Consider the following 12,642-nt stretch of genomic DNA (forward strand, 5'->3'; position numbering starts at 1 on the left):
TTAGGGGAAAACGAACCGGAGGGAAAATAAGAATTTTTAGGGAAGGCACATGCATGCAAAATTAGAAAAATCGAAAAAATCGAGAAATAGGAGAATTGAAAGGAGCGAAAAAGTTGACAGAAGCTGAAGTCTGAAGAATTGACCATTTTAAGGGTATTTCATTTTTTCCTTCTCCTAATAAGGAAAAACGACCCCCTAGGAGAAAAAGGATCTCCCCTTGACGACCCACTGATAAGTGGCCTGTGAACCGGTAGATTAGTGCAAACTGAAAGCACATAAGCGGGAAAATAAAAAAAATAAGGCCGTAAGAAAATTATAATACGAAAAGTGCAATAAGGTGATAAGGCAATAAAAAAAAAAGAAAAAAGAAAAGAAGCCGAATTAGTAGTGATAGAATCGATCGGAGAAATCGAAGCACCACTAATGCAGCCACAGAACAAGGAACTCACCGAGAAAACGACTCACCTAGATACTATAATGATAGGACGTTTCAAATCTGAGCACCGACACTGTGGAAACACTTTGACTGACAATTTTGAGCAGAAGGTAAATTTCACTCCATGTGCAGCAGGCGAAAGTGGAAACTGTCTGTATGCGCTATGCACTTCACAACCAAGTACTACGGAGACGTTTAATTTAGGTATCACTAGGAGGAGTCGCTTATCCAGGAATAGGGAGACTTCTTATCAATATAATACTTTAATCAGAAAGTTCAACGAAGAAGCACGAAATTGTTATTGTGCCAATAGGAACCGACAGAATTTTACGTTAAAGTGGACGTTAAATAGAAGCAAAAAAGTGTCGAACAAATCAAGAGCCATAATTAAAAGAACAGGAAGGATGTATCAAAAGAAAATTCTTAGTATGAACAGTTCCATATCTTCTGATTTTGTCAGTAGAGGGAAGAAGGGAACAAACATGAGAAGGTTTGAAGAAGGTAGATTTAGGCGGCTAAATGTGCTTAGTGCAAAGAAGGAAATGCTTTCTTTCATCAACACAGATGCTTCTGCCTTGAAGGACATGTTTCTCGGCAATATCCATAGGTCTGACTCTTGTAGTCATGGTGGTAACATATACGGAGATCGGAACAATGATATGTGTGTTGCGGCCTTTAAGTGTTGTGATCACTTTGTTGGGCACGCGAATTGTGCTAATTATATGCTTGCTGATGCGACTGTCGGAACTGAGGCAGCCCTTACCCCCATGGAGGATCGAAGAGAAACAGATGGCTTAAAATTAAAAATTGACAATTCCAATATCGTTGATCTGATGAACGAAGGAAATACACACATTAGTGAGCAGAGGGAGAAGAACGAGCACAAAGAAGAAATATGCAACTCGTCGCATGAAAATATAAACCTAGAAAGAGGCAAAAGTAAATGTTCGTGGAAAAAGAAAGGCTTGAAAATTGAGAAGGAACAAGAAGATGCAGATAAAGATGTGGTTGGAAGAAGCACACTGTATTATGGAATGGAAAACAAATTGGAGTTCCCAGTTAATATAGAAGAGACGAGTCCCTCGAATAATCCTCCGAAGGATGGAAGATGGAGAAGAAGAAGAACTGCACCCAAAAATGGAAGCAACGTATCAGCATGGAAGAATGTAAAGAAGGAATGCATATCCAACACAGGCATATGTCCTAACGGATGTCCAGAAGAAGACATGAACATTGAAGGCTTAAATGATGAGTTCAGTAACCACTGGAGGAACGATGAGAAAGAGCACTATGGGGAGGAAAACAAAATGTACGTCCCATGCATTACGATCGAAGAAGAACTAGAATTTAATAATGCAGGAACCCCTTCAATATGGCTCAGAAATACAGAACCAATAGAGGAATTTAAAGAGCATCCTGAGGAGGAAAGTCCTATTAATAGCTGCAATAAGTGGAATATAGTTTCCAAAAATGTGAACAGAAATGTATCTCCCTATGAAAGCGAAATATTTATTCCTTACGAAGAAATGGAAAAGGAACATGCGCCGAATAATGAAATGATGCATTCTGGTATACGCAGGAATGAACATATGTACGAGAGCAATTTAGCTGTTCCACTTAACCATTTTAATGCTCCTTCTCAAGGGTGGAATTACTACATGGCGAACAAAATTGGCACTCATAGGACGGCATGTTTATGTACTGAGGGAGTCGGCCTGTCGAAAGGTACGCAATGGAATAGGAACAACTATATAGATATGGAATCGTGCATAGAAGAGCTTTCTGGAAGAAGCATTTCGGAAGGAAATTTGTATGAGGGGCAACACATAGCGAATGGTATTTCAAATGAACATGCTTCCATGGGGAACATGTGGCATGGCTATTATACGGCATGTTCCGAGGTAGAGAGCAACCTGGTGGTGAATTGCCAGGTAAGCAGTCATGCGGTGGAAGGTAACCCTGTTGGGACATACTCATTAGGGAGTTACTGGGTGGACATATACCCGGTAGAAAGGTACCCCGCGGAAATTTACCCGTTGGCAAGTAACTGGGTAGGTAGTAACCGCATGGAAATGTGCCCCCCTGGTTGGGTTATGAAAAAGGATCAGTGTTATTCTGTTCCTGAGGTACATGCAGAAGAAGAGGCCTTCGCAAGCGGATCAGCGAATCCATGGGAGAGAGAGGAGATGGGAAAGGAAGAACAACAGAGTGCTCATACGAATACGTGTTCTTTGTCAAGTATGAAGAAAGAGGAGTTAACTCTTCCATCTAACGTCACAAAGATGGAAAAACATGTTAAGCGAAAAGTTAATGTTCACTCAATACTTAATAACAACAGATCGCTGAGTTGCGGAATGAAGCGGGAAATAAAAATGGAAGTGCCAGACACCGGCGTGTACCTTACCCAAGGGGCTACCTCAAAATTGCACACCATCGCGGACAGGGAAAGGAGTGAAGCGCCCACCGCAAGGACGAGTAGTATAATTCCTATTCTGGATAATGACCATCTGGCAGATACGCTAGGCAACCAGTTTGACTTGGAGAACAATAGGGAGATGTTATATTCCATTCCGGGAGAATTGCCCGATGACCGTCGTTTGGTTTGTCCTCACACGCATATGTTAGATGCGAATGTAAGTGCAAATATACGCGTGGCAGATGGTACTGCATGCACAGCCCTGATTAGGTCAAACACGAATGCCGGAATTCTAGTAGTATGTTCACGTTCACAGGGCCAAGGCGAAAATGAACTTATTTTTCCATATAATGACGTGATACATGATAATAACGAAGCATTCAGCGAGGTAGCGACTAACTCTTATTACATCCCATACCCCACTTGGGATAATTACCCAAATTTGGGGATGCAGGAAAAATTTAGAGAATATCAATATCCGTATATTAGCAGTATATGTCCAAATGAGTGCATGAGTATTTCGGGGGATTATTGCGCAGACTATCCTTACAACCGTCCGATAGATGTGAACAATTCTGGGGAGGTCGACCCGAAATATTCAAACCATTATTTTTATCCCAGCTGGGACAATTCCTTGCAATGTTCCGGAGCTGAAGCTATACGCAACTACAATGGGATATGCTGCGATTCCACATGTAGTTGCAATGGGGGAAACATATGCGATGAAAACCTGGGGTGCAACAATGGTGAATCTTCTCAGGGAGGGAAAAATTCCCATTATACCGACACGTTCTCAAAGCATGGTGGTAATTCCTGCACTAGGAACACGTACCATAAGTTACGCAGGTCCAAATCCTTAATTACACAAGGTTACACTTATTACCAAAATGATCCACAAATGGTAATATCAGATGCTTCAAATAACTTGAAGGACCAATACAGTCAAAGGAGTAGTAAGAAAAGAGATTCATTTACCAGATTTTCAGTCAAAGGCGAATACTATTCTACTTCGAATACAAGCAATACAGACGTTATCTCGGAAAATAGTTTTCTCCTTATCAAAGGGGATAATAATAGCATAACCGGTCACATTGGGAGGGAACAAATGGATCCAAAAGACGAGACGGATGTAATCCCTGATGGGAAACATCAATCCGATCAATATATTCACAGAGGCGCGTGCAGTGGAACTCTGCATGATTCCGCTAGCAATTTTTCAAGCTATCCAGTTGTTAACCTTATGGAAGGGGAGAGTTACAGTCCTAGGAGATCTGGCAAATGGGAGGTAATGCCCCGCACAAGTAATAACAACGCAAGCGATGGTTACGGTAGAATGAAAGAACACGTAGAGCTAAAATTAGAATCCCGTAATGTCCAATTGGGTAATCCGGAGGGTTATGTGGAAGGACTCCTTCCCGGAGATGATAAAGGGGGACATACGAATGATATGAAGGTGAAGGTAAAAAGGGAAGCCTCGAGTGACGTCCAAAGTCGTTATGAAAGTGGTAATGAAAGTGACAGCCACCGTGGTGACCAACTGAATGACCAACTAAACGATCAACTTTACGACCTGCAGATGATAGCTGTCGATAACGCACACAACACACGTTCTGCAAAGAACGACGAAAGTACGCATGCAAAGGGGGAAAGTGGGGAAGCGAATTCACCAAATTATTGCAGAACAAAATGCACAACAGATGGTATACATAATTACAACAACCATGAGGTAGGAAATTTAAGTGCCGACAGAGCAAATAGCATCATCAACAGTGACAAACCTTATGATGGTTGCTTTCTGGAGGATGATTCCAAGGGAAGCTGCCGGGATGCTTTATGTACCAATGGGGACAAGACATTTGCACGACAAGAGGCCCCAAAAAATATTCTAAAAAATATATCTGCATGTGATAGGTGGAATAGTGGAAAGGATAGTAGTAATCTGTGTAGTTACGACTCAAATGGTAGAAGAGAATACGATGCATGCGGTTATTTGAGCAGAATTAATTTGCCCCATATTTCGGATCAACGTGTGTACAAAATACGCTACCCCGTGAATGATGGGTGCTCAGATTTTTCCCATTCCTCAAGGGAGAACATGCAAAGTAACCACCACATAAATAGGATGGGTACAACTAATCAGGTAAACTTTCCCTATGGCGATTGTTCCAGGAATTATGTTAATGCGGACCCTTCCGAAAGTGTTACACACATCACTGGTGATGGTAGTTATCCCAGAGACAATTTTTACAATATTTCAGATTACCAACACTCGCCAAATGGCACAAATTATGGGGACAAATGGAACAATTCTAGCGGGACATTTCCATTATGGTGGACCCCCTGTCACGGCAACAATGGAGACAGCTTGAAGAAGCCTCTTTATTTCCTTCAGGACAAGTTCTCCACTGCGTCGGATGAGGTGAAACACCCCTCTGTTAACAAGAACAATACGAATGAAACAAATATGTATATGGTAACGAATGGTACTACTTTAAAGAAGGAGTTAAAAGCAGATACCAATTCATCTGAAGGCACAAACAGTTTTAGAATAAAAAGCGAAGTGGCAAATGAGGACAGTATGAATTTGACTAATGTTCCCATGAGCTCCGAATGTAACAGTACCCTTGACACGAACACCAATCCGCTTAGCAATAATACATACAACCTTTTAAGTATCTCTACTAAATGTGATAGCCTTGGTTTTAGTAACGACGATGGTACCCGCGTTCATGGTGAAGAATCCCCCAGTGGAGTAAACCAAGGTGAGAAGATCAATACGATTGTTGTGGAGGAACAGCCCTATCGTGCGTACATTCCTGACGGGAATTCCAATACGTTTCAAATATATGAAGGAAATGGAACTAAAGACGGGGAACAAGTCAATACACATACATGGGGAGGAAACCATTTTGGTACATGTGTAATGGAAAATATGGAAACATTTGAAGGGGGAATAAATCTGCGAAAGATGCCGAGTAGCCAAATGTGTATACCACGCGTAAAGGACGAAAATGAGGGGAGCAGTACAGAAATTGGTTCCCAAAAGGATGAGGAGAATGGTGTCGGCTGTACCCCGCAGAACTACGCACGCTGCGAGGGTGAAGGAGATATGCACACTAATGAAGAAATGAGAGATGAAGGTAGCATGAGCGTCAATACAGGAATAAATGAAAGGGTAAACGCTAATAACGGAGATGTAAGTACCTATGAAAACAGAACTCAGGGCACACATGATGGGAATATTGTGCAGAACTTAAATGAAATGGATACACATTTGAAAAATATGAATTGCATGTACACACCCGAGAAATACAATTACTTGAATGAGGCATATTTTTTGAGCAACCCTGTGAATGAAGTAAACTTCCCGAACGGAGTATGGCAAGAAAGGAATTCTTTGAATCATGCAAACTACGAGGAATACATACAACAGTACAGTTACTCCCATTCATACATGTCTGGGATGGGTGGGAACTTTAACGTAGAGAGGAAAGGGGAGAATGCAGATAGGGGAAGCGGGGACAACGAAGACGGTAAAAGCGATCGTCCGAGTGACAGCGGGGAAAAGCACACTAACGGAGCAATGCCTCACAGCATAGGCATGCCGATAGAATGTGCAAATAGTATATATGACCATCAGGACGTAAGTGGTTCTGCATACTATCCGGGCCATATTGCCAATAACAGCAATGCCATTTATGGCGGTATGACAGGCAATGGAGGAAATGTGCAAGGAATTTTAGATCAAACTGGTTTTGATTGCATGAATAGTGCTATGTACAATGGTACCTCTCCTAGTGGAGTTAACCACACGGATAGGAACATAGTAGCAGGATACTCCTATGGATATCCATCTGGGTTATGTGGCAACTACCCATATGGTTACGCATATGAAATGAACACGCACTCATATGCGGACGAAAACAAATCAGTGAGCCAAAGTTGCACGTTGGAGAACACAAATGGAAGTACAGAGGATGTACACAACATATCTGATGCACAGGTTGACAGGGTAAGTTGTAAATATATCGAAAGTGACAATGATGGGGCAGATGCGTCGGATGAAGACACGGATGATGGAACGGGTGACGAAACGGAGGACACCGATCAAGAGATGAGCTCGGAGAACGCTGAGGAGAAGAAGGCGAGTGTAAGTATAGTTAACGTGGAGAATGTGAACAACACTACGGAAGGCAACCCCATTATCACTAGCGAAAGCAGAACGACGATCACAAACTTAGGTAGTGAAAGCAACGCCAACGGGGGGAGCATCACGCGGGTCACTGAAAATAGCAGCAGCACTATGGAGGGAGAAACTTCTCCAAATGGAGTCAACAGCGTAAAGAGCGAAAGCACCGCATGCAGCTTTAATGAAACACACAAAAAGGACAGATGCATCGAGAATTGCAAAGGCGAGAAAATGGACCACGGAGTAGAAGCGAAATCGGAAAAAGTAGTGAAAAGAAGAGGAAGAAAAAAAAACAATTCAGATGACTTTAAATATGCACATGAAAAAAAAAAAGAATTACTGAAAAAAAAATATAATGTACAGAAAGATGTAGTCCTAACTGTGGAAGAGGGGGATCTAAAACTAATCGCTGAGGAAATTATTAAGAATACTTCTTTGTTACCAGAGAGGGGACCATACGGTAGGAATGCCCTGGATGCTTCTCACCCTATTCATAGCGTGTGGAAAGACACTTCTCGGGGGCATTCTTCATGGAGATGCAGATGGTGGGAAAATGGGAAACGATTAAGTAAAAACTATAATGTCAAGAGATATGGAGAGGAAGATGCTTTAAAAATGGCTATCATTACAAAGTTGAGAAATAGTTCACCAGCAGATCGTATCCTTTATTTGAACCATCAGAGGGAATTTCTAAATTTGTGCTACGCCAATAATTGGATTCAAAAAAGGGAAAGCGACAGGGCGGAGGCAGATCAAGATACTGCTAAAATAACACTCCAGAAGGACGACATTACGAAGGGAGAAAAAAGGAGCAAAAGATCAACTACTGGGGACATGGATGCACATGAAACTAACAAGGAATGTAATCAGGAAAAAGATTCAAAAACAATTCATTTGAGTGTTCCCTCCATTACATACAGTACAAACACTTCCCCTGATGATGCGAAGGCACCCCTCCATGGAAATAACCTCCGAAGAAAAAACAAACGCACTCTTCTCACGAATACAAGAAGTAGCAAAAAATGCCGCACTCTTAAGTGTTATCCCTCGGGACCGAACACCGACACTATGAGGCATGCCCAGGAAGGCGATGGAACAGACGGCATAAGCGAAAGAAATGCAATGCACGAGGTAAGCGCCCCGAACGCGGTACATGTGGTGAATACCCAGGGAGACGTAAAGTTGGAAGTGATATAACATATGCATAAGGGAAATGTCTTGCAGGGCATGTAGTAATTCCCCTGATTAGGCAACCGTCTGGGGTAGATTCCTATGAAGATGTTCGAGCAATGGGAAAAGAAAGGTACAAAATACGGCCAACACCAAAAGGGCTTAGAAATAACCTGTACAGTCATTGCCAAAATGGTGCTCAAAATTTGTCACAGCAAACTTCGAGGAACATGGACACATTTATTCTAAGAATGGATAAGTATGCTGATGGACCTGCCACTAGGCGAAGTACACGAGCAAAGGACAAGCGCGCATCCTTGGCACGTATTTACCTCTGCGCATCGAAGTTTCCCCGAAATACCATCTTCTTTGCAAAAAAAAAAAAAAAAAAAAAAAAAAAAAAGAGGGAACAAAACTACCCCTTCTCTTAACTACCATCACGGCATGGTAATTGATTTGTGAATATGAACAAAATGTGGTGGACGGTGTAGTGACCTGTTGCAAATGGGACAAAAAAAAAAAAAAAGGGGAATAAGGGGGGATACACAGACGACAAAAAGGAATGGTAACGGAAGTAGGCGGAAAGAAAACTGAATCAAACCTCAATGAAAGCGAAACTGAACGAGTCTTTTGCAACACAGCGTATTGCGCGACATAAAATGTATTTAAAGACGAAATAAAAGGCTTGTGTCAAGCGCAGATTTCTTATTTGCACTTCTAAAATGGGAGTTACATTCGTATGCAATTAGATATGCCCCCGAATGAATAAATATACTACACCCATTATTTTTTCCCAAGTTGGGGTTCTGTTTGGAGTTAACTTCCATCAGGTTTTTGCAAACAGGTGGTTTCGTTTTCTAGACGCTGCATTGGATGTTTTTGTTTTTTCCTTTTTATGGATACTAAAAAATTCTTATGTGTATATGTGGTTACTCTGAGTACTTATTATTTCTTTTTTTCTCTCTCTCTCTCTTTCCAATTTTAACTATTTTGAGTGAAATGACATGCTGAACATGTAACTTTTAAGGACATGACACATCGAACAGTATGAAAAATTCAAATATAGGCCCAATTTAACATATTATGAAATGTCGTGAAAAATTAATTGTGCACACGCAACGTAATGCCATTGGGTCATTTAGGAAAAGAGGTGCATGGTGTAATTCTTCAGCCTGCTTCTATTTTCTCTGTGTGAAGAAATATACAGGCGTTTCCCATCACAAATCGTTTAGAAGTCGCTTCGCGTCTTTTGCGTCTTGGCGATATATATCTTCCGCGTGGTGTGTATAGAGGTAAACCACCTTGCCCAGACGTGTTATTATCTTTCGCGCCCCTCTTGCATTTTTTTTCGCTCCCATCACTTTAGCAAAATTGAATGCAATTGTTTGATGAAGAACTTTATGTAACACGCGGCAATTCACCATGCAGTTAACATTTCATTGCCGGAATGGGAAGAATGAACTTTACCCACTTTGCATTTCTTTTGTCGTTCTTTCGCGTGACACCTTCATGCAGTTCTGAAACAGTGAAGTGATTCGTTTTATCTAAGGAGCGTAGGGTGTTCCTCCGATGGTGGGATGATTCAATTCGTACACACACATATGTGCGTACAGATAAATAAAGTGAATATGAAACACCTGCGCAAAAGGAGGCGTCTTCATTTTCTCCCTTGCACATGTCGAACGTGAAGATGAAAAGTTAAATTATTAGCACTCAAAAAGTGAATATTCATTTAGGCGAACGGTACGGAAAATTCAATACGCGTATGGATGCGTGCTGCTTTCGCGTGCTTGCCTTTGCTTATAAAAAGAAAAGCAAAAATGTAGCACCCGATGGTACCTGGCCGATCGAAAGCGCTTTGCTGACGCCGCTAGCACATGGTTTTCCTGAATCGTGTGGGTATAGGAAATTATTTTTTAATTAGGAGGGCATTCCCATAAGGATAAATATGTGTGTAATAATCGGTTTGTCCATCCGGTCGTCCGCTGACCGATATGAGTAAATTCGCTCTTTTGCCATTTGCCGAATGAGCATAAAGCAGGAGTGTCAATATTATATGTCAATCGCTATCACTCCCTGGTGGGGATTTCCAAAACAGTCGCAAACATAGCACATACACATTTTAATCCGTTTAGTATGTAACACATGAAACCACAAACTATTGCTAACGGTGGTGCCCGTTAAAATTTTTATTTTTTTAAATGTACACAGCTGTTTATTATTTTTTCTATGAACGGTTCAGACAAAACTCGAGCGAATTTGGCAAAAATTACAAAATCTTCCTTATGTGTGTGCACAGAAATGAATTTTTTTTTTTTTTTTTTTTTTTTTTTTTCTCATAATGGCTAACTACAGCTAAAACGGGAAAAGCTCGATATGATGTGGGAAGAGTATTTCTCAATCCATGGCGCACATGTGTATACGTGTGTGTGTGTGTGAAAATGTGTACTAATAAGATGCAAGGGTGATGATAATATCTTGCTAAATTTTCCTTCTACCTTTAATTTACCGTTGATTTTCCAATCAATTTTCCCCATTTTTTCCATGTAACATTTTGGCCTTATAGAATTTGATGGTTGTTATTCGTTTTAATTCATTTTGCGTTGCGATTCGATGTACTTTTTTTTTTCTTCTTTTTTTTTTTTTTTTTATTTCACTAAAGAAAATATTGCATTGAAGCCTTTCTGCAATAAAGTGCATCAGAAAAAAGGCCAGAAATTTTCAAGTGCTAATGACACACTAGCAGTGCTGCTTTTTTATGACGCTAAAACTTTTTTTTTTTTTTTTTTTTTTTTTTTTTTTTTTTATCTTTGGAAAAGTGCTGTTACACTTGTTAACTTTGCCAATTTTGCCATTTTACCAATGTGCCAATTTGCTCTATTTGGATACATTTGCTAATTTTACTATGCTTCCTTCCACCATTATAAAACTCATTGTTTTCTTTGACTTGCCCTTTTTCGTTCTTTGATTTCAATTAATTTCCGCATTTCCATTTGCACAATTTTCCTTTATTTTCTCTACTAATTTTCCGCCCTTGCGGTAAACGCATTAATTCAATTGTGTCAACGCTCGCGCATGTACTTATTGACTGGATGATTTTTCACTTATTCATGCGCTTATCCATTCGCTTACTCATTTGCATTTCATTTCCTTATTCACGTATTTACAATTTTATTTATTTATTATTTTATTTTATTTTTTTTTTTTGTCACAAAATGCTCTTCCCTTAAATTTTATTAAGCGAAAGATAAAACGCACATTAAGAGAAAGAAGAAAAAAAAAAAAAAAAAAAAAAAAAGAGAGAAAAAAAAAAAATTGTTAATTGTTTAATTCCGTGTAATTATTAATCCCTTTGTTGTTTTTTTTTTTTTTTCTTTTTCTTTTTTCTTTTTTTTTTTTTTTTTTTCATCCCAACTTCTGCGCCTTTCCTCAAGAAAGTCCAGAAAATTTACGAATTAATCCAATACATAGTCAAATAATATTGACATGTGTGAACACCCATGTATTAGCTGATCACACAAAAATAATCATTCGCACGAATTAAGACGGCCCCTGCACGTGTATATAAATCAGTACACACACACACACACGCACGCACACTAGAGCGCGCGCACCTTCACAATTTCACACACACATACGTGCCTTTGCACATTTACGTGTACAGAGATAAGTACACAATAAACGAAATTAAATTCAAAGAAGGTTAAGGGAGATTCTTCCTGCGTGGACCAAGCTGCGCAAACATCTCACACACACAGCGCGCACACCCACCCTACGTCCAGTAATCCATAAGGAACACCGTTAGCGGAAACCAAAGCAAGTGGACCACTTCGTACACAATGGGAAATTACTGCAGAAAAAACAGAGCGAAGGAACCTAAAAGAAGAGAAATAGACGAATTAGCGGAGAGGGAAAAATTGGAAAGCGAAGTTGAAGAGCAGCCAGAGCAGATTCCAGAAGATATAGAAGAACTTCAGGATCAGCCAGAAGAACCTCCAGAAGAGGAAGAGGAGAATGAAGAGGTTATAGAGTATCCTATACAAGAGAATAAATCCTTCGATGAAAATAATCTGGATGATTTAGACAGGTCAAATTCGGACATATATTCAGAATCGCACAAGTACGATAACAGCAGCGACAAATTGGAAACGGGTTCTCAGTTAACTCTCTCAACCGACGCCACCGGCATCGTACAACAAGTTACGAAGCTCAGTGAGCCTGCGCACGAAGAGAGTATATACAACACCTACAAGTCGGTCACCCCTTGTGACATGAATAAACTGGACGAGACGGCGAAAGTGTTTTCAAGACGATGTGGATGTGACCTTGGGGAACGTCACGACGAAAATGCCTGCAAAATATGTAGAAAAATCGACCTGTCCGATACGCCCCTACTCAGTTGAGGGGGGTTCCTTTCCACGCGAAAATGCG

At 40.5% G+C, this 12,642-nt stretch overlaps 2 protein-coding genes across 2 annotated transcripts; both read left to right on the top strand.

The window, feature by feature from the left end:
* Window positions 1-423: 423 nt before the first annotated feature.
* On the top strand, window positions 424-8,238 carry PKNH_1441700 (AP2 domain transcription factor AP2-G, putative; the record flags this gene model as incomplete). The annotated part of the gene is made up of 1 exon (XM_002262259.1): window positions 424-8,238. The coding sequence occupies one exon, from the start codon at window positions 424-426 to the stop codon at window positions 8,236-8,238; it is 7,815 nt and encodes a 2,604-aa protein (XP_002262295.1).
* A 3,812-nt stretch (window positions 8,239-12,050) lies between these two features.
* PKNH_1441800 (glideosome-associated protein 45, putative) lies at window positions 12,051-12,614 on the top strand (the record flags this gene model as incomplete). The annotated part of the gene is made up of 1 exon (XM_002262260.1): window positions 12,051-12,614. One exon carries the CDS (start codon window positions 12,051-12,053, stop codon window positions 12,612-12,614), a length of 564 nt encoding a protein of 187 aa, XP_002262296.1.
* Window positions 12,615-12,642: the final 28 nt, after the last annotated feature.

The sequence above is a fragment of the Plasmodium knowlesi genome (genome assembly GCF_000006355.2).
Source record: "Plasmodium knowlesi strain H genome assembly, chromosome: 14".
NCBI lineage: Eukaryota > Apicomplexa > Aconoidasida > Haemosporida > Plasmodiidae > Plasmodium > Plasmodium knowlesi.